At 45.6% G+C, this 26,709-nt stretch overlaps 1 protein-coding gene and 1 long non-coding RNA gene across 2 annotated transcripts in view; one reads left to right on the top strand and one right to left on the bottom strand.

Annotated features, from left to right (window-relative positions):
- POLA2 (DNA polymerase alpha 2, accessory subunit) overlaps positions 1 to 26,389 on the bottom strand; it is a 44,599-nt gene extending 18,210 nt beyond the window's left edge. Inside the window, exons 1-12 of the mRNA XM_048504540.1 lie at positions 26,175 to 26,389; positions 22,464 to 22,635; positions 16,323 to 16,516; positions 14,934 to 15,022; positions 14,439 to 14,594; positions 11,966 to 12,028; positions 11,480 to 11,522; positions 10,086 to 10,210; positions 8,766 to 8,804; positions 8,099 to 8,172; positions 4,319 to 4,448; positions 2,849 to 2,903 (exon numbers count right to left, since the gene is read on the bottom strand). Coding sequence (XP_048360497.1) covers positions 2,849 to 2,903; positions 4,319 to 4,448; positions 8,099 to 8,172; positions 8,766 to 8,804; positions 10,086 to 10,210; positions 11,480 to 11,522; positions 11,966 to 12,028; positions 14,439 to 14,594; positions 14,934 to 15,022; positions 16,323 to 16,516; positions 22,464 to 22,635; positions 26,175 to 26,259 — 1,225 coding nt within the window. The 5' untranslated portion in view covers positions 26,260 to 26,389. The remainder of the gene's footprint in view (positions 1 to 2,848; positions 2,904 to 4,318; positions 4,449 to 8,098; positions 8,173 to 8,765; positions 8,805 to 10,085; positions 10,211 to 11,479; positions 11,523 to 11,965; positions 12,029 to 14,438; positions 14,595 to 14,933; positions 15,023 to 16,322; positions 16,517 to 22,463; positions 22,636 to 26,174) is intronic.
- LOC125443290 lies at positions 19,103 to 21,332 on the top strand. The gene is made up of 3 exons (XR_007246107.1): positions 19,103 to 19,206; positions 20,468 to 20,525; positions 21,226 to 21,332. It is a non-coding gene; the product is annotated as an uncharacterized LOC125443290 (long non-coding RNA).
- Positions 26,390 to 26,709: the final 320 nt, after the last annotated feature.

Here is a 26,709-nt window from a genome sequence, read left to right as displayed (position 1 = left end):
ACACACCAATTACAGTCACCTAATCAGCTGCTATTTATTTTGAGGGTTGCCAGCAGGACCCAGGCCTTTACAGAATAGACTGCAGGATGGGAAGGGGTGGGAAAGCGGTTGGTTTTCTAAAGGAGGTATGATGCTTCTTTTACCCTCTAGGATAAGGATCTGCAACCTATGGGTCTACAGCCAAATGTGCCTTAGTACGGGAACAAATAAATGTCTCTTTCTGTGAAATATGCGAAGGAAATGCCAGGCAAAAGATCCTTATGGGATCAAAGGGCGTCTTGGAAATGTATTGTAGAAGGCTTTCACGGCCGGATTCAACTGGTTGTAGTGGGTTTTCCACGCTGTGGTCTGGTGGATCTTGTTCCTAACATTTTGCCTGCATCTGTGGCTGGCAACTTCAGAGGTGTAGCACAGAGGGAAGTGTGCTACACACTGTGTCTAGTGAGAAGGGACTGTTTAGTGGGGTATATATTGTCCATATTGTCCCAGGGTGGACATGGACAATATATACCCCACTAAACAGTCCCTTCTCACTAGACACAGTGTGTAACAGATTTCTCTCTGTGATACACCTCTGAAGATGCCAGCCACAGATGCAGGCGAAACGTTAGGAACAAGATCCACCAGACCACGACCACCCAGCCTGGAAAACCCACCACAACAGTCTTAGAAATGTTTTATAGAAAGGGAAATGAGAGGCAAAACACCTGCCACTAATCAAGTGTCAACCATCCACAGCACCCTAAAACAATTGCTCAGGGTGCTTTTGAGTAAATGTATTACTTATTGTGAGACCTTGCGTGACTCATCTTTAATAAAAGGTCTCACAACTCGCAAGATTTTAGGCTGCAGAAATGCTGTAATGTGAAGTTGTATATTTTCAGTTATGTAAACGGGGCCTCTTACACTGGCTGATCTTTTGCTCTGAATTTTGACCCAGCTTAGCTATTTTCATTATAAAAGGCTGGCTGCCCTGTGCTCTTGGGAGGTTTCATAAATGGCTTGAACTGGCAATGACTGTTGTTGTTTTTTTAAATGTTATGTAGTGTTTTATTGGTATAAATTATTCTTCGCAACACTATTTAGATTTTATGGGTGCTGCTTTTGGCACCCTTGCTCAAGACTGCCTTGAACACATTTGGAGAATAGCAGGGTATAAATGCTTCAAATAAAAAAAAAATAAGAGCGTACCAAGCCAGGCATCAAAATCTGTACCCCAACAGGCTGTGTTTGGCATACCTGTCAGGCAACACTATTATTCTCCAAGATGTGCTTAGGTTGCAAAACACTTTGAAGAGCCCCTTGCCCAATAAGCAAAGTCCATCAGACTGAACTGCTGCCAGTAAACAGACTTCCTCCCTGTCTGTTAAAAGAGATGGCTGAATCGTGGTGGTGGTTGAACACACAAAGCTAGGAAGCGTGGTGTAATGGTTAGGAGGAGTGGACTCTGATTTGAAGAACTGGGCTTAATTCCCTACATGAGCAGTGGATTCTTATCTGATGAGCTGGATTTGTTTCCCCACATGAAGCCTGCTGGGTAGCCTTGAGCCAGTCACAGTTCTCTTCAAAATCTCCCAGCTCCACCTACCTCACAAGGTGTCTGCTGTGGGGAGAGGAAGAGAAAGGAGTTTGTAAGCTGCTTTGAGACCCCCTGAGGTAGAGAAAAGTGGAGTATAAATCCAAACTCTTACCCCTCCTCTTTATTGTAGTGCTTCAAACTCACATCAGAAGTGGTAGGAAAGCCGTGCTACATGGCTAGTCCAGGCTGATCTGATTGTGTCAGATCTCAGAAGCTAAGCAGTGTCAGTCCTGGTTAATAATGGGATGGGAGGTCACTAGAGGCATAGGTGGGGAAAATGGTGCCTGGGGCGACACCTGCTCTGCTCCCTCGTGCCCCACTTACCTTAGCCAGCGGGAGCCTGTTGCAGGCTGCCCCTTGGCCTGGCCCCATTAGGCTGATCCTTCAGCTGGCAGAGCCTCTGGGCTGAGGGGCACCCCGCGCTGGGGCCGAGAAGAAGGGGGGGCGATTCTCCCCCCCACACACACGTTATCACCTGGTATGCCCCAGGGGACATGTGACCCCATGTCCCCATGAGTGCTCCGCCCCTGGAGATCACCAATTAATACCAGAGTTGCTAAGCAGAAGAAGGCAATGGCAAACCACCTGTTAGCCTCTTGCCATGGAAACCCTACTGGGTTGCCCTAAGTCAGCTATGACTTGACAGCACTTTACATACATATGCTGGGCCTGTTACAGTACAAAGTACCACTGACCTTCCATTCACCAAACACGCAAACCATGTTGTTTCTTCTGCTGGCTTTCCAAGGCAGCAATGTTCTTTGATGGTGTTCAATAAAATCTATTGCCAAGTCACAAATGCAGCCTAAGAAAACCCTTGCTTGAAAAATGTGTGCTTACTGGCTGCTACACAAGCAAAGGAAGTAAGAGGGCACTTCAAAAAGGCCACATTGGATTCCTTGCTGAGGAGTGGGAGAGGCATGGTTCACAGATGTGACTTCACCCTTGGTTCTCTTAAATTCTCCCCAAAGAAGCATGACTGACATTGTCCTTCAGTTTTATTACCCTGCTTTTTTGACTGTAATATACTGGGCTTTTGCTCTGTTCTCTTATTTTGTAATCCAGTGTTATTGCATTTTAGGTTATACCATCACTCTGCTCTTACTGCATTGTTTTATTCATTTTAATTTTGGAACTTATACCTTACCCTACATGGAGGTCTCAGAGTGGCTTACAAAATTGAAAGCTACAGTAAAAACAACATCAAATAGCATAAAACAATCATTAAAACACCATAAAACACTTCCAAATTATTACCCACCCACATACCCTCCCCTACTCCAACTGGATAGCCTCCAGAGGGAGCATCAAGGGGATCAAAGACCTGGGTGAAGAGGAAAAGACTTCGCCAGTTGCCAAAACCCATAAAGGGTTGGTGCCTGGCGAATTTCCACGGGGAGGCTGCTCCATAGTCTGGGGCCAGCCACGGGGAAAGCCCTCCCATGTACTCCCTCCCCTTGAACCGTTTAATTGTGTTATTCCATCTTGAGTCTCAATGAGAACAGCGTACTACAAATAAAACAAGTTCTCCTTCAGCCAGGAATGAATGTACCACAAGAGCCCAGAGTTCTTTCTAAAACAGGCAAGATAAGGAGCAGGAGAAGCTGGGGTGATACTGACCCTACCACAGTCCATCTACAATGATCCAGACTAGTACAAAGTACCACAAGCATAAAACAAGCTGAAACTAGAACTTTGCACAGAGCCAGAACTCTGAAGTCTATTTAATTGATGTATATACAACCTTCGTGGCTTAGTGGTTAAGAGTAGGTGTACTCTAGTCTGGAGGAACCGGCTTTGATTCCCCATTCTGCCATCTGAGCTGTGGAAGCTTATCTGGGGAATTCAGATTGGCCTGTACACTCCAACACACGCCAGCTGGGTGACCTTGGGCTAGTCACAGTTCTTTGGAGCTCTCTCAGCCCCACCCACCTCACAGGGTGTTTGTTGTGAGGGGGGGAGGGAAAGGAGTTTGTAAGCTCCTTTGAGTCTCCTATAGGAGAGAAGTGGAGGTATAAATCCAACTCTTCTTCTTTTGATTAAAATAAAGTTAAAATTTGAAAAATGTTTCAAATATTTCAATTATTTTATGTTAACTGAATAGAAGCGAAAGGTTAAATGCCAAGAACCAGAACACAAGGTTAAATGGGATCTCAAAATGATAACAACTAGGTAGGCTGGGCCCGCCCGGGCCCGCCCTGAATTCCACCCCCGGTCATGACCCAGCCAAAATTTTCAAGATAGTACAATCTCTAAGCAGAATTACTCTCTTCTAACCAGTTTTCTTCACTGTACTTGTAAGGGTGCAACTCTGCTGAAGGTGGCACTTATTTTCACACTTGCTACACTTAGTGATACTACAAATATAGATTCCAGTACTGAGAATCGAATGTGCACACTGCGAAACTGTTTGCCTTTTGCAAAGAATTGTGGGATGGGGAGTACACACACTCTGTATACACACAGGGAACCGGCTGGGCCTGTTCGGCCTTGCTGTCTCCCCACAAGACACACCCAACGCTTCACCACAGCTGCAAGGCACGAAGGGGAATACCACACAAGTTGATTACCACAGCGCTTGTCTGCCATTCCACACCTCCAGTGAGGAACCCCTGATAAGCATCTGAGGAATCCCAAAGTTCCAAGGAAGCTCTGCTTGAAAGCCACTGACTTGGCAGGCCAGGCAACCAAAGACTCCCCGTGGGGGGCTCCTCCCACCTACACCAGACTAGGCTAGACTCCTTCAAAAGTGGGAAATACCTGCTTGTCGTCCTTCGACAGCTCATAACAGCTGAAAGGTGGCTGTGGGTAGATGTAGTCGTGGTGCACGTCTCTCAGAGAAGGGACGATGACAAGGCGTGAGCCGGTGCTGTTGGGGGACAGGTGGGAGGGAGAAAAAAGATTTCATAGCACCAAATTTAAAAGTGGAAGGGAATGTTCTGGGGACTGCCAGTCTTTACAACGGTCCTGTTATTTCAGTCAATTTACAACCCCCACCTTCTATTGCAAAGGTATGCACAAGAGGAAAGGAGGGAGAGGCTTATCTACCAAGTTCATGCTGAAGGCAAGAACTGAACTGAGGAGGAAAAGCTGTGCCTGATGAGATATTGCCAATCTGACTAAAGAATACAGAGCTGGATGGACCAAAGGTCTGATTCAGTATAAAGGCAGCTTCAGAGAAAGGATGTGGCTTGGTGGTAGAGCACTTTCCCTGCAAGCAGAAGATCACATGTTCAATCTTGGGTGTCTCCAGTAAGAAGATTCTGGACAACGAGTGTCAGGAAAGACCTAAGACCCTGCAGAGTGGTGGCCTATCAAGATCAGACTGTACAGGGATAGAAGAGCCGTTCATTGAGACCAACCCAACCTCTCTGCTCAGCAAAGGTTGATAAAGCCTCCCTTCAACCTAAGAAGTCTTCCTCCAACTTTGCTTAGCAGAACGGCTGATCCACCCCAGTATCAGCCAGCTTTGCATCATAGAATCACAGAGTTGAAAGAGACCACAAGGGCCATAAAGTTGAACCTGCCATGCAGGAACACACAATCAAAGCATTCCCGACATATGTTCATCCAGCCTCTGTTTAAAAACCTCCAAAGGAGATTCCACCACTCTCCGAGGCAGTGAATTCCACTGTTGAACATCCAAAACTCATTCCCTTAGCCACTATATACTGCCTGGCTCATAATCCTCTCCATCCCTGGAATCTCACATTTTCCTCCCTCCTTCATCTTACCTAAAGGAGGGCTGTCCCAATATTTTGAGAACCACAAAAGAACGGAGCTCTATTTCTCACTTGCACAAACAGCTGTCACTTCTTTCCAGAAAACAGTATCTTCTGTTCTTTTTAACGCAGCCTCTCTTTTTGTCCCAACTGAAATGTGTGCAGAGCTGCCTTTGATGATAAATCGCCCCTGGGAGGAGAATCGCGTCAATGATCGCTCAGATGCACTCGCACAATCTTCATTGTGCCTTCGTTAATGGAAAAAACCTGGACAGACGCTGACCTGACACTAACGGACGGCAGAGATTGGCGTGAGATGAAAGGGAATGAGGACGCTTTGCACTCAACCCAAGGAAGGCGGGTGGGGGTGGAGGGGGTGGAAGAAGAGGACTGTTTTGTTCTTTGTTCCTTCCATCTCGCTGACAGCAAAACAGCGAGAAAAAGGTGGCAACAGCCAGGACCACCGCAGAGGTCTGTACTTCTCATCCTTTTATCAGGTACAGATCTATTGAGACACTTCAGAGCCTTAGGCAGAAAATCCAAAGTGGGACCTCTTCCATACATCAATTAATCCATGGCCCAATGCAGTGAGAGGTGCTCCTGTACAGATTACTACCACCACAGCAATGGGAACTATGCACGAGAACACTGGGGCTGACCCATCGTTGCCTCTGATGCCCATAGCAGAGCCTGAAATCCACCACCTTATATTGCCAAAGCCCTCCTCTCTTGTGGGGTGGAAGTGCAGCAGGGGTGAATACAGAGCTGGGGCTCTTCATCTGTGGGGTTCGCCTCCCCAGGGAGGTAAAGACTCCAGGGGAGGTCTGAGTTGCCTCTCAGATATAAATAGTGTAGGGGCTAGAGGGCTGAACTAGGATCTGGGAGACCCAAATTCAAATTCCCACTCTGCCATGGAAGCTTGTTGGGTGTGACAGCAAATAGCTTAAGAACCACTTGTATAGAGGACTGGGGGGGGGGACATATGCATGAAAATGAGGATGAAGGGATCTGCATCCACAAAGAGCCAACTGTTGGGTCTCCTAAACCATCTCAGCCCATACAGCTAGGGCAATGTCACAAAAAAGACTCACTACCACACTCACTGCTACAAAGACAGCAGGAAGGTTAAGTGTGGTTGTTTTTGAGGAGGAAGGGTGGCAGGGATGAGTTCAGAACTCATCGCCCCATTTCCAACCTGAGTCCTCAGGGTGATTCAGTAAGAGATGGGAAGAAGTCTCACATCACATCAAACTTGTAAGTAACCTCTAAGTTGAACCACCCAGAGAGACTAGGAGGGTTACCTCTACAATGCCACTAAACAGCAGAAGGTACTAGAGGAAAGCAAGTGTAGGGGCTAGAGGGCTGAACTAGGATCTGGGAGACCCAAATTCAAATCCCCACTCTGCCATGGAAGCTTGTTGGGTGACCTAATCAATCTCTCTCAGCCTAACCTACTTCACAGGGTTGTTTTAGGGAGAAAAACGGGACCACAGAATGTTGTTGTAAATTGGTTTTGTGTTGAGAGCAATCAGACCCCTCCTTCCATTAAGAGCTTCGTGGAGATAAGAGGGCCTCTAAGACTGGCACCAGAGTAGGGCACTGCTCCCCAAAATGGATGCACCTCAGAGTCTGGGAACCATTTTGTTTCAAGTCTGGGCAAGAAGGGGTTGGAAGCTGACCTTTCTCCCTTAGCTTAGAGGTGTGCCTGGTTTAACAATGAGACCCACCTTAAGGTGATTTAATCAGCGCTTCAAGCAGATCGCTACTCACCCTATCTGCACCCATCTTTCTTATCAATCAGCCCATAAGGAAATGGTCCAGGCATTTTCTAGGGATCACACCCTATTCCCCCCCTAACCTCTCCTATCCTTTGTCAAAATGCCAGAAAAGCAATCAGTCTTTGCCAGAATAACTCATATCAGGATGGATTTAGGGCAGTGGTGGCGAACCTATGGCACTCCAGATGTTCATGGACTACATTGGCCATGCTGGCGGGGGCTGATGAGAATTGTAGTCCATGAACATCTGGAGTGCCATAGGTTCGCCACCACTGATTTAGGGTGTAATAAAAAGCCTTTGACTCCATCATGCGTCTGTGTTCTTGGATCCATCATATACCCCCATTTACTCTATACCTCACTTCCAGCAACGTGGAATGTTTTTCTCTTTGGATCTGATTTTGTGGACATCATCTTCAGGATTAGTAAATATCCTCCCATCTCCTAAAACCATTCCCATTCTTCTTTTATTACATTAGTTAGCACTTGTATGCTTTTATGTGTATTTTCCACGCTCCTCAGCTTTCTCTTCAATAAAGTTTTTTCAGTTGAATATCAGCCTGGTTTTTAATTTAGAGAGTTTCACTGGAACAATCCCTGTAAATGTTGGCCTTTCAATTTTGGTTACCCCCTCTTGCACAATCTCTCCCTCAGTCTTCAAACTAATTCCCCCCAATTCTCGAGGAGACTGCCTACTTAAGGTAACAGACTCCCCATTGGGAAGAAAAGCAGGAATACAAATAAATATTATGTCTTTGTGGGCTTCCCAGAGTTCTGTGGGTGGCCACGGTGTCTAGGGTACATGTACCCTTAAGTCTGGTCGAGCAGAGCTTTGCTGATGTTCTTCAGTCAGCTATGACCAACTTGCCTAGAAATTTGGGATTGTGGGGAAGGGTTTCCCGGTTGGTAGAGCATCCAATTACAGGCTGAAGACCTGGGCCTATATAGTAAGAAATTAAAGCATAAGAAAAATGACGAGGCAACTATCCAGTGTCCTAGAAGACAAATTACATCCTTACTTCCTTGTGTTCTCGATTAGGGACTTCATGCACAGCTTGAAGAAATCTTCAAACGAGGCCGTGAGCTGACAGTTCTGAAAAAAAAAAACAAAGCAAAAAAACCTGCACAATTTCCAGGTGTGACAAACCAAAGTCCATTCAGGTTGGTGGGCTGCATGTGTATTTATTTTAAAATATTTATATCCTGCCTTCTCTCCCTAGACTCAGGGTGGGTAACAAACCCAACAAGAAGTAAATGCTCTAGCACAGGGGTAGGGAACCTGCGGCTCTCCAGATGTTCAGGAACTACAATTCCCATCAGCCCCTACCAGCATGGCCAATTGGGTCGTGGGTCGTGGCTAAGTGGAAGCATATGGAATAGCTGATCATCTGAGTGGTAACATACAATTTGGAATATAACCAAATCTTAAACCAAATCGACCTATTATTTTAAGTAGTTGGGTGGAAATAACTGCCTCTGGAGACAGGTGGGACTGTCTTCATTATGTTTCCGGAAAAGGAGCATTAACAAAGTGAAACCATATATATATTTGTTGGTGTAGAAACCCATTAAATATTGTACAAGCCAATAAACAACCCACACGAGTGCTGTCAAGCCCACATACTGGCAACAGTTAAGAAAAAGGAACATTCTGAACTGTGGCGATCTCTTGCGCTTTTAACTTACCTCAACTTGGGTGTGTTTTGTATCAAGAAAAGGTCCCAGCTGCAACAATGGAAGGAAATGGAGGTCATATAATGCCCTAATTAATCAGAAGCGTAATTTCTGAAAAGCTAATCAAGTTCCCTTAAAAGCCCAAATGGTGGCAAAAGTTACAGGGGAAAGGATGCTTTTTTTTAGTCCAAGGCAAAAAGCACAGGAAATCCCTCAAAACCCAGATTCAATAAATGAGTTAAAGCAAAGTTCCAGCAACTTCCTGTGCTTTAAGTATGTCTCAGCTTCTGCCTGATCCAATGTAGAATCATAGAACTGGAAAAGACCACAAGGGCCATCGAGTCCAACCCCCTGCAATGCAGGAACAGACAACCAAAGAACCCCGACAGATGACCATCCAACCTTTGTTTAAAAACCTCTACAGAAGTAGACTGCACTACACTTCGAGGAAGTGTATTCCACTGTCGAACAGCCCCAACTGTCAGGACGTTCCTCCTAATGTTTAGATGGAAGCTCTTTTCCTGTACCTTTAACCCATTACTCCTTGTCCTAGACTCTGGAGCAACAGAAAACAAGCTTGCTCCCTCTTCAACATGACATCCCTTCAAATATTTAAACATGGCTAATGTCACCCTTTAACCTTTTCTACAGGCTAAACATACCCAGCTCCCTAAGTCTCTCATAAGGCATGGATTCCAGACCTTTTACCATTTTGGTCACCCTCCTCTGGATGCATTCCAGCTTGTCAATAGCCTTCTAGAATTGCGGTGCCCAGAACTGAACACAGTATTCCAGGTAAGGTCTGACCAATGCAGAATAGAGAGGAACTATTATGTCCCTTGATCTAGACACTACGCTCCTATTGATGCATCCCAGAATTGCATTGGCTTTCTTAAATGCTGCATAGCTGCAGACTCAAGTTCAGCTTGTGGTTTACTAAGACTCCCAGATCCCTTTCGCATGTAGTGTTGTCATGAAGTCAGGCGTCACCCATCCTATATCTGTGCATTTCATTTTTTCTGCCTATGTGGAGTATCTTACATTTATCTCTGTTGAAGTTCATTTTGTTAGCTTTGGCCCATCTCTCTAACCTGTCCAGATCATTTTGAATCCTGACTCCGTCCTCTGGGGTGTTAGCTACTCCTCCTAATTTGGTGTCACCTGCAAAATTTGGTGTCACTTCTCAGCAGTCACTGATTTTTCAGAACTCCATGCCTAATCCTTCCCTTCAGCAGTCAAAATGATGTTTGAAAATTGTGATTCCAACTCCTGCCACCACCCGACCAGCCACATGCTTAGTGCAGAAGATCACAGAATACCCCACACCCTTACCAGAATGCAAACATCCGGCCTGTCCTTATTGATTACTTCAATAAGATCCACCAAAGGGTCATAGGAAATGCTGTCAGAAGTGGTGTAAGGGCCACAGGCTACCAAGACCATCTGCTGCTCTGCTTCTGAAAAGGGTTAAGCAGCTCTCAGTTTCCATGACTGGCCCTCCACAACCCCTCAAATAGACACATAGCCAAGACTACACACTGAGAGAGCATCAAAAAGAAAGTGCTAGAGAGGAAAGCACAGAAAAAGACCATCTAAAGAAAACACTATTGGCAGTATTTATGAATGATGATATCATCCTTATTATCAGCAGCATCAGCACATTATAAAGAACATGACTAAAAACAAAACAATTTCTAGTCTTCTGGGGCGTGAAGATGAAGAAGAAGTTTGGATTTATACCCCCACCCCCCTTTCTCTCCTGTAAGGAGAATCAAGGGGGCTTACAAACTCCTTTCCCTTCCTCTCCACACAAAATCACAGCATCCCTGCCATTGTCTGAATGGCCTGGGAGTCCTGAATTCCAGCAGGCACTTCATCTCTATTCCTGCAAAGGAAACTCTAGGATGGCTGCTGGGCCTCCAAAGCTAATGGAACTATGAAGAAGGTATAGGCCAGTGGTGGCGAACCTATGGCATGGGTGCCAGAGGTGGCACTCAGAGGCCTGTGTGCACGCGCAAACAGAGTGCCCCCCTCCCCCACATCTAGGCTGGCCTCGGCTGCTGGGCTTGATTATTAGCATTAAACCTAGTTTTGGGGAAGCAGTGTAGGTAACCCTGTCAAACTCCACTGATTTTCATGCGAAGAACTAAAATGAGATCCTTTACCTGGGAGTAAGCTCGGTTGCTGGCAATGGGGCTTGCTTCTGAGTAAACCCTCCTAGGGTCGTGATTCACCCGTTGGAAGAGTTGCATGGTTGCTTCAAAGCAAAGCCACGACTACTACCAAGCTTATTCCTGAGTAACGCACACCTCGGAGCCAACCGTTTTTTCTAAACTAAAACCTCGGTATTCAGGTTAAATTGCCGTGTTGGCACTTTGAAGTAAATAAGTGGATTTTGGGTTGCAATCTGGACACTCGGTCTCGAAAAGGTTCGCCATCACTGGTATAGGCCATGACTTGTGGACTCACATCCATGTGTCTCCCATCCTATCCAGACCGTGCACACCCTCATTACAGACCATGAAGAGCCTACAATTTCTCCCTCTAGAACAGCGGTGGCGAACCTTTGGCACTCCAGATGTTAAGGACTACTATTCCCATCATCCCCTTCCAGCATGGCCAATTGGCCATGCTGGAAGGGGATGATGGGAATAGTAGTCCTTAACATCTGGAGTGCCAAAGGTTCGCCACCACGACTCTAGAAATGAAGCATGGCCCTAACTCACCTTCAATTGGACCTGTAGGCTTATGGAAGGGAAGTGGCACCCCCTGAAGAAAAGAAAACAATGATTTTACTTAATATAAACAAAACACCACACAGTATAGGTTGGATCCCACGGATCTATTTTGCTAGCATTTTTCCTTAATTCAAGGACGATTCTTCCTCTTGCATTGGGGGTGGTGGTAGGGGTGGTTCCTTGCTCCAGAAAGTACTATTAGTAAGAGCTTTTCCTCTCCTGCCACACCAATGCAGAAGGCCCTTATACAGGGGGAAATGCTGCAGTAAAACAGACCTATGATATCCAAACCTAAAATCCTACAGTCAAAAACCCCTCTCTTTACCCAAGAAGGTTCCTTTGGAAGCAAGCTTCTCTGCATCATCCTCCTCCCACAAAGTTAATACATAGAACAAAAGATTGTCATCTGTCTTTAGGCCAAGAATCATAGACAAAGCAATAAAAACTAAAGCTGTTGAAAGTAAATTTCATCACCTCGTACAGTTTGGATGCAACCAGCTGTCCACCGCTACTGTTTGTACCTTCCATAACCACAACCTGGAGGATGGGAAAAAAGAGAGAGATGCAAAAATTGAGGCAACTTTATTTCTTCATCCTTTTCTATACCTGCTTCTCCGATGCTAAAGCAGTACTTGGGAAAACACTGCCTTGCATCACCTGAACTTGTATTGGCTCCTCTTATCGTAAAGGGCAGAGAAAAGACGTTTTATGACTTCTCAGAACTGGGAAGAAGACACAATCTTGGTTCCCATTCAACTTCTGCCCTGGGACAAGGCAAACTGAAATGAACACACACTGCATATATATGAAGCTGCCTTTGTTCCACCTAGTAGTCCAATATTCTCATTCACGACTAGCAAACCCTGACACAAGGAACACAGGCAGAGAACGGTCCTTCCCAGTATCTGCTACCCAAGATCCTTTAGCTGGGACACCAGGGCTCGAGCTGTGAACTTCTGCAAGCAGTGCCTTTGCTCTACAACTGGGTGAAGGCCCCTTCCTGTAATTTTTCTGTGCTAGGTTGTAACCTGTCCAATTTCTCTGGATCAATAGCCCTGTGACATGACAGCAGCTCAGCCAATCACTGCCAACGGTATCATCAGCACTGACTTAGCTTCACAGGCCACCAGTTCATTTGAAAACACAAAGCTAAGAAGGTACATGCTTCTGAGCCAGAACTCATTTGTTACCAGGGTTGGATATGACATAAATGTGATTTGGTCAACCCAGGCCTGTAGGGAGACTGGCTGCCTCAGCTGACAAACCCCTAGCAGGCTTTCAGCACTGAAGGAGGCGGTCAGCACTTGGGGGGGACAGACTCAGGTGGCGAGTCCACAGCAGCATCACCAGACCAGCACTGGGGGGTGGGGGCACCTCAGCTGGTGACCTTGCAGCAGGCTTGCTAGTCCAGATTAGCACTGGGGAGGTAGCTACCTTAGCTGGTGAGCTCTGGGGGAGGTAATCAGCATGGGGGGGGGGTGGCATTGGGGGAGCTACCTCAGATGGGAAGCAACAGGTAGTTGTCCCAGCTGGCTCACAGGCCTGATAAGTCCTCTCAAGGGGCTGTATGTGGACCCCAGGCTGTAAGTTTGACACCCCTGTTCTAAGACACTCTAAGAACATCAAGGTCTTAGAAGGGTACATGCCTGATTAGTATTCACTATCAAAGTGCTAGGGCTGACTCCAAACCCAAATTATTTCAAGGACCGCTTGCTCCTAATGAATTATTTCAAGGACCGCTTGCTCCTGCCTGTGTTTTAAGGTGATCCACTGAGGCCTGCCCCTGAGCATCCCCTCCTTCAGAAGTGAGCTATTTAGTTATCACACAACTGGGCCTTTTGGGCTGTGGAACTCTGATTGTGGAATGTCTTTCCCAGGCACACCTTCTAGGTACCACCTTTCTGCTGACTCTTTGGAATCTGGTAAAGCCCTTTCCATTTAGTCATCTTCACAGTACCTGATTATCAACAGCTTTCTACCTTTTGTCACAGGTAATTCCTTTGTGACAGCTTTCTCTTTCTAGCACTGGGGAGGTGGCTACCTCTCTTTCTTAACTGCTCTTATTATAAACATGTTAACTTTTGTTAAGCCAGGGCCTGTGATGGAGGAAATGCAAGATAAAAGTGGTTTACATAAACTCTAAAACTCTGCTAAAACTGGCTCAGCCACAAATGACAGCTAGCCAATTCAGGAAAGGAATAATCTTGCAAGCCTTCTGGAAATAAAAGGATAACTTGGATGTTTCCTTAACCATGATTTGGTCATGGTGATCTATGCTCTAATTATTTCCACATTAGATTACTGCAATGTACTGTGTGTAGGGCTGCCTTGGAGAACAAACCAGAAACTGTAGCCAGTCCAAAATATGGCAGCCAAGGTCCTGTCAGGGTGGAGCTCAGGGACCCTATCAATCCAGGGCTGAAAGATCTGCACTTGCTGCCCATTTCTTTCCAGGAAAAATTCAAAACACTGGTTCGTATTTCTAAAGCCCTAAATGGCACCTTAGGGCCAGGATACCTGAAGGACCACCCCACACTGACCAGCCCACCAGGTCAGATCAGCCTCAAGACCTCTTCTCTCACCTTAGGAGGTGAGGTGGGTAGCAACCAGAGCCAGTGATTTTTCACTAGCAGCACTTCACCTATCCATGCCCTTCCAGCTGAGGCTCACCAGGTGCCTACGCTGCTCTCTTTTAGGCATCCAGCCAAACATTTCTGTCCACCCAGGTTTTTAATTAAAGGGCCTTAACACCATTTCAATGGGCTTCTAGTCCAAAACTGTTATTAAAAGCTGCTCAATGCTATGTTCTATGGCTACGGTTGCAACGCTGGATTTTAATAACTTTTACTGTATACTGCTTTTATTATGTAAGTCACCTCTTGCAGGTTCCCGGCTGAGACAGCATGAAAATTTGTTAAATGAGAAATAAATAACCCGCATGCTTCACCTGTCCTGGGAAAAGAGAGTATTCTGCAAGCTCTGATACATCCACAGGAACTTGCCCTCCCGAAGAGTGTTCTTGATCTCCTTCCAAGATGACCGACTTGGCGTTCAGTTTTCCATTGGAATCACAACCAATCTGGCCCAGAACAGTCACTGGCTCCTTTCCAGCATCATTTTAAGAAAAGGGAGAGAGGACTTTAGCCTAATTGGACACTTAACAAAACATGTTTTGATATTATCTAGTGGCTTCATTGTTAAATCTAGAACAGAGGGCTAAACGAAGATACAAGAAGACAGCAAACATAAATGGATCTCTAGAGTGAGGTAGTAAGTAGACTTGGCCAGGGAGAAAACATGGGTTCCGTTAGGCCAATCACTGAGGAATGTGAAGCCATAACTGGAATGTAGGGGCTCGGCTCCTAGACAGGCCGGAACCTCGTTTCTGGACAACAATGATGCTTTAGTTACAGACCACATCTTTAAAAATAGGAAAGATTACCTGCGTCGGGACAATCACAGAGGAGAACTCTTCTATTTGGTAATGTTCCTTCAGTGCTTCACCGAGTTCCTCAATCTTGTAGGAAAATACTTTTGTATATTTTAATTAAAAAAACATGGAAAAGGGAAACTCATGACTCATGATAGCCAGAACCTTAAATCATTAACATTACATCAAATACTGCAATCATCTCCCTTTTTATTGCACAGGCCTCTAAACTGCAACTCCTAGTCATGAATTAGACTATTTCTTTGCATTTTTTTTCCTGTTGTGTAATCCTAGTTTTGCAGCAGTGTTTTTATCTTAGGTCTCTGCTGCCTGCTTGAATTGCTTTTCATATTTTGTGGTCTGCCTTAAGTCCCAGCGAAAAAGGTGTGTTTGAAATGTACTTAACAATAAACTTTGCCTCCCTCCTTCGAGGAACACCATGCCTTTCCACAAAGGCTTAGTTCATCCTGGGAATCAGATTTAAATTTATGTTATTCTTTTAAAATATTTATGATCCCGCTTTTTTCCTAACCAGCTCAGAACCCAAGCCATGTTAAAGTTCTCAGGTGTACCAACTAAGTCCTGGGATATACGAGTTAGTGAAAACGTGTCAGGATGTGTTTTGTGTTTTCCCCTGTCATCAAAAGGGTGGAATTGGGTGCAAGGACTAACACTTGGTCGTGGGGAAGAGGCAGCTGTCCTCACCTTCTGATATGTTAATTGACCTTTTCCTTTCCTTTCCCTTTGATGCTTGTAACTGTAGTTAACTAGGAATGATGCTGTTGCCTTCCCAGAGGGAGGGATGGCAGGTGGCTTAGAACTATCACTGCTCTGGCCTTGGGATGCTCAACTCTCAAACTTCTCTCTTTCCCTCGTGCTGTTCTCACATTCCATGGGAAACAGGGAGGGGGGATTTATGACAGGAACTCTGGGGGAATAAAGACAATGGTACTTTCGTGGTCTGGCATAACTGGCTTTCTGAAAGCCAGGTACTTGCTATTATCAATAAAAACTTCTGAGACAACAACCAGAGTCTGCTTATTGACTTCAGTCCCAAGACCTGACAAAATGAGACCTTCGCTGAGCTTATGCAAAGTCCTTTTCTCCTGCCAATGTGGGATCATAATCAAACCTAGCCAATGTTTGAAGCGAAAGGCTTGTAGTCAGAATTTTCCATGCAAAGTTAGTCAACACCACCCCCCTTAGGAAACTAAAGGTAAGGCAAGTCATCACCTTGCACAGAAAGGATGAAACGTAACATAACAGGGCCCTACCAAAAAGGAGTGCCGCATGGCTTGCAGCTCCCTTTCTTCATTGCAAGTGGAGTTCATGCAGGAAAAACCCTCCCACTGGCTCATGCCCCAAATTATTCTACCCCTTCAATACATTTTTTTAAATTACCTTCCCGGTTATCCAAGAGCTTTTGAAACATGTATTTGTACCGCTTAGTGAGAGCATCTTCTGCAGAACCGAAGAACTTCACGCTGGTGGTTGAGCCCCCATTTCCACTCCAAGAAGGGCCTTGTACAGAGCCAAAGGATGTAACGACTTCTCCGCGGCTGCCCCGAGAGCTGTACTTCTGAGAAGGGGTAGCGCTGGCCAGGAGGCAGGAGGAGATTAATTTAAGTGGGGAGGAAATGGAAACTTTGTCTGTTCTTTCTCTTTGTATTCTTTACGGCATTGGCCCAGTCTTTATTAAAACTATATTATTATGAACAGGGATGCAAACATTAAGGTTTAGTCACCAAAACAATCAATGAAAGCTCTCATTTATTTAAATAAGGCATTTGTGATTACCATTATTGTTCCAAAGTAGGGACCCAAAGTAGGTTACAAAGATCCCCAGATCAAATCATATTACTTAAATTGAGCAATCTAAAGAAAAAGTGACAAATACACTGAAAAAGAATTTGAATTTATACCCCCACCTTTCTCTTCTGTAAGGAGACTCAAGGTGGCTTACAAGCTCCTTTCCCTTCCTCTCCCCACAACAGACATCTTGTGAGGTAGGTGGGGCTGAGAGAGTTCCCAAGAACTGTGAACAAGATCACCCAGCAGGAATGTAGAAGTGCAGAAACACATCTGGTTCACCACATAAGCCTCTGCCACTCAGGTGGAGGAGTGGGGAATCAACCCCAGTTCTCCAGATTAGAATCCACCACTGTTAACCACAACACCACACTGGCTCTCGTGGTGCAGTGGTTAAGAACTGCTTCTCTAGGCTAGCTATCATAAACCCCCAATCTGTGAGCCACAGGCTAGGCACAGCTAGGCATAAAGGGCCAACAGACCAAGGGTTCATTTCTATGGCTAAACCACATCCTTATGCCGACAAGCAGGCAGGCAAGCAATGACAGTAGACCCAGACATTGTGCAGAATGCAAGATATTCCCTCAAACCATTCCCTTGGTCTAACTGATAGGATTATCAATATAAAGACACCTCTGTATTTTTTTAACCTGCTTTCTTGATTTTTTTTTATTGTCAAGGCACAGCTGACTTATGGTGACCCTGTACAGTTTTCAAGGCAAGAGGCGTTCAGAGATGCCTGCCTCTGTGTAGAGACGCTGGGTTTCCTTCCTTCCCATCCACACACTAACCAGGGCCAACACTCCTTAGGTTCTGAGATCTGACAAGATTGGGCTATCCTGGTCCATCCAGGTCAGAGCCCTGTCTCAATACATTACTGGAAAACAACAAAATTAGAGAGCCTTTCTTTCAAATAGTGATTCAGCTGAAATATCATGGCCAACTCCAGGAAAAGGCATTTTAACTATAGCTGGCTTTGATGCTCGACTTGGGAAGCCACAATCTGTGATCTGCAGTCTACCTAGAATAGAAACAGTGGCTGGAAACAGATTGCAGTTTGTGTTGATTGACGGGACAGGCACAATATCTGAACAGACCAACTGCAGTTATAGCCACGGCTCTGCCTCTGAAAACTACTGTTCCTGAAGACTGAAACAGCAAGAGGAGGGACAATGAAAGCAGTCAAGAAACTCTAAAGCATGGGTTGGTTGCACCATAAGAAGTCTGAACCATGGTTTGGGTTCTAAGCTACAGCCAAGGCAACTGGTGGTCTGGTGCCTTACTGAACCAAGCTAACTTTTTATTAAAGTGCCAGCTCTCTTAGATCAACGTTTGGTATTGCACCTCTCAAGGTTTCTGGAAGTATGCAAATTTATGCCTTTAATTAATAGGTTAAAAGACAAACGTTAAGAAGTTGAATGCTTCCAACTGATTGACAGCCATGACTAAAAAGAGTGTAAGGTTATGAACCCCACACGTTTATACAAGTTTTATATCTGTTCAACCACCATGGAAGTCCCCCTGTCTGCCAGTTTTCCTGGAAACTGTAAGAGTGCTGAGAACACTTTGTAGGAAATGTCTAGCCCAGGTGTAGGGAACCTGCGGCTCTCCAGATGTTCAGGAACTACAATTCCCATCAGCCCCTACCAGCATGGCCAATTGGCCATGCTGACAGAGGCTGATGGGAATTGTAGTTCCTGAACATCTGGAGAGCCGCAGGTTCCCTACCCCTGGGCTAGCCTGAACCATCCAGGTAAGGGCTGAACAAACTATACCATGCCAGACCAGCCTCCTATAGCATTGTAAGCTGTCAAATGGGTTATTTGGCCACCCCCTTCAGTGATTTCAGGTTGCATCTGCTAATAGTCATTTGATACTGTGTTGTCATCAGGCTATAGCAGTCATTCATAATTGGGTTTCCTTGAGTAGACAGAACAGTACAGTGGCAGATCAATTCTATAGGGCACTTTCTCATGATGTGTGAATGCAGCCTTGTCTGACACCAGTCGCTGCACTGTGCTGGTGTTAGATAACACCAGCATAGTGCAGCGATTGGTGTCAGACAAGGCTAAATGATTAATTACTTAGAAACATTCTAGTGTGGTAACTGTGTTAGTCAGTTGCATTAAAAGCACAAGTCCTGTAAGCGCCTTAAAGCTGAACAAATTTATTGTAGAATAATCTTTTTGTGGACCTGTGCCTGTACAGAGTCAGGGGGCACAGTCATAACTGCTTGATTTAAGATAGAAAAGATAGGGGGTGTGGCTTTTTGGCCTGCACACAAATTGAGCAGGCCAAACTGAACCAACTTTTAACATTCTATTAATTCAGAGCTTGGTTTGGGGGCCACTGGTGTGCCTGGGTTTTGATGGTCTGCTATCTTTTTTCAGGCACTTAATAAGAGACCAACAAAATCGCAGAAGAGAAAGGAGAATCGCTATTCCGGGATCAAAGACATTAACACCATTCAGGAACTGTATCTTTCACTTGTGGTACAGTGCAAACTCCTTTAAGCTGACACCTATTGCAGTGAACTGACAACTTGGAAAACTCCTTTGGAACAAGTTGTACAAATAAATAGACTGTTTTTCAAGTAGTGTGTCTAGGCGTAGGTAATAAAAGGGAGATGAAATAGTTGAGGTCAGTTTTCAAGTACCATTTGTGGTGCCTGGAAACAGTTTCCGCATGTCTTTGAACATGGAAACTTGCCAGTCAGCGCTGGTGTTCTGGCTTGGAATATGTGCAGGAGTGCTGAAGAAACGGCCTCTAAACATGGGCAGAGTACATTTAGTATCCGATTATATAATGTGGTTCTGGGTCAGAAGGTGTATGTTTTTCTATGCTTGTTTGAGCCCTCACAGCTAAAGATGTTGACCATATGAATGGCTTTCTCTGAGTTAGGATTGTTGATGCAGCTAGTTCAGAACTGCTGGCATTAAATGATGCTGCCATTCCAAGGACTAAGACAAAGAATTTCCCAGCTCTGCTTCCCAAAATCCTTTGAATGGAAGCTGTACCTGGAACTTCTGTATCCAGTCGCATGGTCTGCCCTGAGACACAGTCTCTGCTAAAACATTTCTGTGTTTGATGCTGCCTCTTGCCAAATCAGATCAGTGGTCTATCCAATTCTGTGTGGTGTGCAGTGTCTTATCAATGTTTCAGGCAGAGAGGAGCCTTTCCCAGCAGTGCTTCGTGAGAACTCTTAAACAGGGCAAGAATTGGAACCAGCAAACAGCCGCTAAGTCTCAGTGCTGGTCCAGTTTCCTGTATGCTGCTAATTAAGAAAAATTAAACCCACCATTCTCCCCGACCAACCCAGTATGTGGCATCTGCTTAAACTTCATGCCAAAGAGATCTGACATCATGATCTGATTGTCTTCTGATTCATGTCTGGTGTCTAGTAACTGCACCTAGTTACTGTTTTTAACCTTGCTATGGTTTCTTTCATTGTTATATTTATTACTTTCTTGGGCAGTTGTTTTCTTCTATTGCTATGAACTTTGGCCTTAAACAATAAACTTTACCTACCTGCTACAGTTGCTTATAAGACTCCCATCCTGCTGCTAAATGTGGCGGTCCCTGTTCCCTTTTGCTGCAGATGTGGGTGATTTTACTCCAGGTTGTCAGTGAATGAATGTTCAAATGGGTGATGGAGCTGAGCCTTGAACTCATGCCTCTGAGATGAGTATTGAGTCTCTAATTATGGTCCAAGTGTTTTGAGTCTTAACTCGTTTCAGTCTTGATGTCGAAGAGGAGGAAGAGGATCTCCTGGATGCCTACGTGACACCGTCAAAAGTAAGCATGCGGAGTTCTGAGAATTTTCTTTGGACAAAAGAGTCAGCCCTGACTTCCATTGCAGAGTTGTTACCGTAAACTAAGTTGGGAACTCTTTGAAAGAACGGTGGAACAAAAAGCAATGTTAAATAGATGCATATTTCTCTGGGATGGAGAGGCCAAAAGCACTCTACCCTCTCGCCCATCATGCCCCTTTGATGGAGGGAGGCCCAGCCTGGACAAGTCAGGTGTATTGTCTTACTTCGCTGTGGGTGAAACTGGGCTGACTGTGGCTGTGTCCCTTGAGCAGGCTGTTGCAGGACTTGTCTGGGCCATGGTAGCCTGTTAGCTTCCCTCCAGCAGTGGCAGCTCATTCTTCCTTAAACTGGTCTCTTCTTTCCCCTGGCTGGCTGGAGCTCTATGGGGGGGTGGGGCACAAGAGAGACAGGAACCCCCTCTAAGGCCACTGGGATTCCACCCCTGGTCTTTGTGCTGTGCTGTTTTTACCTGATTTATGAATGTTAATTTTACTTATAATATAGGCTGAGAGGCTTGTCTAGTTTCATTTGTTTTCTCTGCTCAATCCTATCATGGCCTCAGTGCATGTGGGGATTGTCCTGTATTGTCCATGTTTATCATAGCTGAGGATTTCATATTTTGTCTGCCCAACCTCTGGTGCTAGTTGACGTGTCAGGCTGAGCTATTCTGAATTGTGTTCTAGGGCTCTCAGAAACGGGCCATCACCACACCGGAGAACCCTCGTTCCAAGAGGACCGTTTCCACTCGCAGCCCTCATCTGTTGTTCTCTCCTACCAGCTTTTCACCCAGGTAGGCCTTCACCGGGCGACCAGTGGGTTTCAGGTCCCTTATTTTTTTTTAAAAAAAATCAGATTGCTTTCCTGATGAGCATCTCGTCATGTTTATGGAGTGTACAGATTGAGTCCAGAATGCACCAGAAGGAGCTTCAGCCATTTCCCTCACCTGCGCCTAGTATATCCCAGTGCTTCACTGTATTAAAGAAGAGATTCACTGTATTAAACGTATTTGAATGCAGCATGAATTTCAGATTGGTCCACCGCACTCTCAATCTCCCGACTGCCTTGCTAAGTGCAAAATTTGCTTGAGATCTTCTTGATTGTGTGAATTGGGCTTAGTTTTTAGCCACCGCATTTATTGGAGTGCAGCCATACATAAGAGATGTAATAAAATGTACATGAAGCTCCAATTTAGTATTTTATGTGAAAGAGGCAGTTTATGCCTTGGATGGTGGCTGTTTCATCTCTTTGGGGATCATGGGAATTGTAGTTCTAGAGGTAGAGGAACACCAATTGGCCATGCTGGTAGGGGCTGATGGGAATTGTAGTTCCTGAACATCTGGAGAGCCGCAGGTTCCCTACCCCTGGGCTAGCCCAATCTCGTCAGATCTTGGAAGTTAAGCAGGGTCAGTCCTGGTTAGGATTTGGAAGGGAGTCCACCAGGGAAGCCCAGGGTGGCCACACAGAGGGCACTTTCGCACATGAAGAATAATGCACTTTCAATGCACTTTGCAGCTGGATTTGACTGTGCGAAATAGCAAAATCCACTCGCAAACAATTGTGAAAGTGGATTGAAAGTGCATTATTCTGCATGTGCAGAAGTGCCCAGAGGCAGATGACAGCAAACCACTTCCGACATCTCTTTCCTTGAAAACAACATAAGTCAGCTGTGATTTGATGGCAAAAAAATTGTTTGCACCAAAAACTGTTTATACGAAGCAAGGCATCCACGCCACAGGCAGAAATACCAAGCGGCAACCATGGGGATTGGATTATCCCAGCTCTGTCACTTCATCTGGCCTTAGCACTGTATCTCCTTGACAACATGCAAAGATGGCCTAAAATTGGATTCAGTCCATCTTTAAACCTAGCCTAAACCCATCTCAAAACTTGACTTGCTGCTTGGCCAATAGGAACGAATTGCCGAGTCCAAAGCCTCATGGCCACCAGCTCTTTGCAGAGCCTCCTTACTTCATGTTCAAAGATGTTCAGGAAGTCCACTGTCAGGAGAAAAACTTGCTTCCTAGCTGCGTAAGCAACGAGTTCATCCGCCAGTTCGTTCTCTTTCAGCTGGTGCAATATGCAGAGTTCCACCACTATCGAGAAAAGCAGAGTATGTAAGAGCCTACCAGAATACCAGTGCAAATGCTTTTACATTTGTTGATTTGGGCAGCTTCACCCCCTCTTGGTCGTGTTTATTATCTTTCTAGACTTAAAGCCAACTATTGACTTTTAATTAGAGAATGTATAAAATACATGTATTAAAAAATATATAGGGAGCAAATACAGACATTTCCCACAAAACATTGGTTGTAGAGTAGGTAGTACAAAGCAAGAATATTTCAGCATGCACTGGGAGTCCGGTCACTGGAACGCACATTTAAGGTCCATAGGTGAATAGTCCACACTGGGATGGAACACATTGAAGGGCCATAAGCAACTAGTTCATAGCAGGAGAGAACACATGTTCCAGGCCTGTAAGTTCACAATCCATGGTAGGGGAGCAGCCTCTCTGCAGCAGCGGGTTATCCTATCACCTCCCCCAAAACTCTTTATTAGTAGCACCAGCTATTTTTTTAGCCTTCAGAAGCCATATTATGATGTACTTCAAAGAAGAAAATGAAGCCGTCCCAAAAACCAGACCTCCTGACCAAGAAGTTCTAATCCAGGAGGTATGAGAAAGCTATGGTTACACAAAGGTTGAGAGAAAAAAGTGTTCAACATATGTTCACTTCTTAATGACACCCTCAATTAAGACAGGGGATTTTTTGGCCCCTGAAACAACTTGGTGTTGGTGACTTCTCGAACACCTAAGTTTCAGAATAATCAAGGCATATAATAGAGAGGTAAGGCTATATCAAGGGCCTTCCTGTTATCCCTGAATCTTCAGATGCAGCTCTCTTATTGGAATTGCTGAGAGGGTTGGGCTTTCATTCAGCCCCATTCTTAACCCCAGAGCACTCCTTAGATTAGTGATGGTGAACCTTTTCGAGACCTAGTGCCCAAATAGCAACCCAAAACCCACATATTTATCACAAAGTGCCAACACGGTAATTTAACCTGAATACTGAGGTTTTCGTTTAGAAAAAACGGTTGGCTCCGAGGCGTGCGTTACTCAGGAGTAAGCTTGGTAGTAGTCGATGGCTTTGCTTTGAAGCAACCGTGAAACTCTTCCAACGGGTGAATCACGACCCTGGGTGGGTTTACTCAGAAGCAAGTCCCATTGCCAGCATCCAAGCTTACTCCCAGGTAAAGGATCATGCTTTAGTTTAACAGCGCTTAGCAGGGTTACCTACACTACTTCCCCAAAACTAGGTCTTAGGTTTAATGCTAATAATCAAGCCCAGCGACCCAGGCCAGCCTAGATGGGGGGGGGCACTCTGTTTGCGTATGCCCACAGAGAGGGCTCTGAGTGCCACCTCTGGCACCCATGCCATAGGTTCGCCATCACTGCCTTAGATGCCCCCAAATTGCTGTTGTTCCTTGAATAATTAACACTTTTATGATCAGAATTCCCTACCCACATGTACAGTGGCATAGTGATTAAGAGCAAGTGCACTCTAATCTGAACAACTGGGTTTGATTCCCCTCTCTGCCACTTGAGCTGTGGAGGCTTATCTAGACTAGCCTATGCACTCCAAGATGGATTAAGCATGGGTCAAAAACAGCAGTGTGAAAATGGTGTGAAAACGGTGTAAATAAACCATTTTACACCGTTTTCACACCGCTGTTTTTGCCCCATGCAGAATTCGCCCAACACATGCCAGCTGGGTGACCCTGGGCGAGTCATAGTTCCTGGGCATAGTTCTTTGGAGCTCTCGAAGCCCCACCCCCCTCAAGGGGTGTTGTTGGGGGTGGGAAGGAGATTATAAACCCCTTTGAGTCTCCTTACAGGAGAGAAAGGGGGGTATAAATCCAAACTCTTCTTCTTCTACTACTTAACTGCATCATAGCTGCCTTCTTCTCTCCAGTCTTACAGGTGTTTCATAATCTAGATTGTATTTTTAACAAATTAACATAGCTCATGGAAGAACAAGGAAGCCTCCAACCCACACCTCACTGCTGTCATGGATTCTTGACTAGGTAGCATTGGTTGGGACACTTATTCCGAACTGAAGTCCCTCTGCTCAAGTAGTATGGGGATAACAGAGGCTTGGAGTAAGGATTATTAAATTAACATTATGCAAACTATTCTGAACTTTCCTAAAAAAAACACCAGTCACACAACTAGCGAGGAAGACAGTTATAAAGGTAAACTATATGTTTAAGTCCATCATACTTGAGGGACCGTCTCTAGACCCCCCAAAGAAAGCTATGCTCAGCTGGTAACAACTTACTGGTGGTCCCTTGCCCAAAAAGTATCCAGCAGACCTCGGCCACAGCCTGCTCAGCTTTGGCCTTGTCAAACTCTCTAATAGGTAAAATTCAGGGCCCGCAGGATCTGGCTCAATTCCAAAGGCCTTTAAGACCAAGATGTTCTGTTGGGTTAACAGTGAAGGACACCAAAGGTTCCATTCTAGTTGGTCTCCCTACCCCGTTCCCTCAGTTGTTCCTTGGTACCTTCCCTTTATTCCTTGCCCTTTTCTCCCTCTTCTTTGATGGTTTATTCCCATCGTTATTATTAATGTTCAAGGATGCAATCAGGAGGATTTTAAGCATAAATTCTAAGTTACATTATTTTAAAGGGGGAAGGCAGTAGAGTGGGGGCCGGGTAGGAGGACGCAGCACTGTCTCCCAAAAGGCAATCCACAGCACAGGCGCCAAGGGAGAAGAAGAAACTCCTTTCACTCCTGGGAAAACCAATAGAGGGATATGACTTACATCGCTCTTTTTGGAGGCATAAGTGTGTGCCACTAATGGGGGACATTCCCAGTCTGAAACTCCCCTGGGCCCCTCCATGCCAGCATGGCCTCCTGAAGTGCAGAAGCTATGGCGTCCAAGTTCCAGTGCGGCAGCGCCCAGTTACTGAGGTAAATCCCTCTGTGCCAGTGACTCTGCCACTTTGTGCAGCACTGGTGGCACAGGCACAACCCTTCCACTACTTCCACTGCAGCTTAGGCCCCCTCCGCTTTTGGACTGCACAGTTAATAATTAAAAAGGAGAGGTGGATCAAAGGCTCACCACTGATAAAAAAATAGAACCCCCACATGTAGAGACAATCTATCTCCAAATACCAAACAGTGAGAATAAACAGAGGATGGAAATCTCGTTTATGCCCTACTTGTGGGTTTTTTGAAGGCATCTGTCTGGCTAAAATGAGAAAAATGATGCAGATTACCACTTGATCCCATCTGACCCAAGAAAGGCAGTTCCTATAATTGCAACGTCACCCTGTCCGTTATTATTCAGAAGCAAATCTGACCAAGTTAAGGGAAGCATACTCTCAAATAAGCAGATGCAGAACTACAGCCTTACAGATTCAACTCCCTGCTTGGAAAACAGAGCAGGTACGTAGAATATCCACGTGCAGGGACAGTCTATCCGTGAACAGACATGGCTCTGAGGTTGAAGCAAACATGCGTGGGAGGGAGAAGAAAGGGTCTACCTTGATAGACCCCTAGTTGCAAGGTCAATATTAAAATATGGTCAACTCCCCGCCCCCACATTCTCCGTCCTACTCTCTTTTGCAGCTCACGTTTCTCGGACACAGCTGCCTCTTGATCTTCTTGGGGGGCCAACCCGAAGACCTTCACCTCATCTAGCACCACTTCAGCCGCCATCGCCGGCCTCGCTGCTAGCACAAAATACAAAAAACCGCGCGCGTTCCCACTCCGCTGCCACCTTCCTTCTCCGCCGGCATCGAACTCAAGGCGGGACTCACAGCTACCAATGAATAGGCGCCGACAGACAGGCGAACCTTGGAGAGGAAATACTCGGAGGGCGAGGCGCCGCGCTTTAGGTCCTTGGCCAATGGGAGAGGCGGATGGCTGGAAGGGGCGTGGCCACGATGGCCATTGAAGCCTGCTGACGAGCTTTTCCCGCGAGCCGTCTGTCTTTCTGCACGATTCCGCCCGTGGGAAAGAGGTGCGGGTTCGAATCCCTATAGATGCCGCTTTGTTTTTTGAGGCGTCTTCTAGTGACAGTTCTCTCAGAACTCTCTCAGCTCCACCTACCTCACAAGGTGTTTGTTGTGGGGAGAGGAAGGGAAGGAGTTTGTAAGCCGCTTTGCG

Source organism: Sphaerodactylus townsendi, linkage group LG01, assembly GCF_021028975.2.
Source record: "Sphaerodactylus townsendi isolate TG3544 linkage group LG01, MPM_Stown_v2.3, whole genome shotgun sequence".
Taxonomy (NCBI): domain Eukaryota; kingdom Metazoa; phylum Chordata; class Lepidosauria; order Squamata; family Sphaerodactylidae; genus Sphaerodactylus; species Sphaerodactylus townsendi.
Note: the sequence above shows the minus strand (reverse complement) of the source record. Positions and strands in the feature narration are given on the sequence as shown.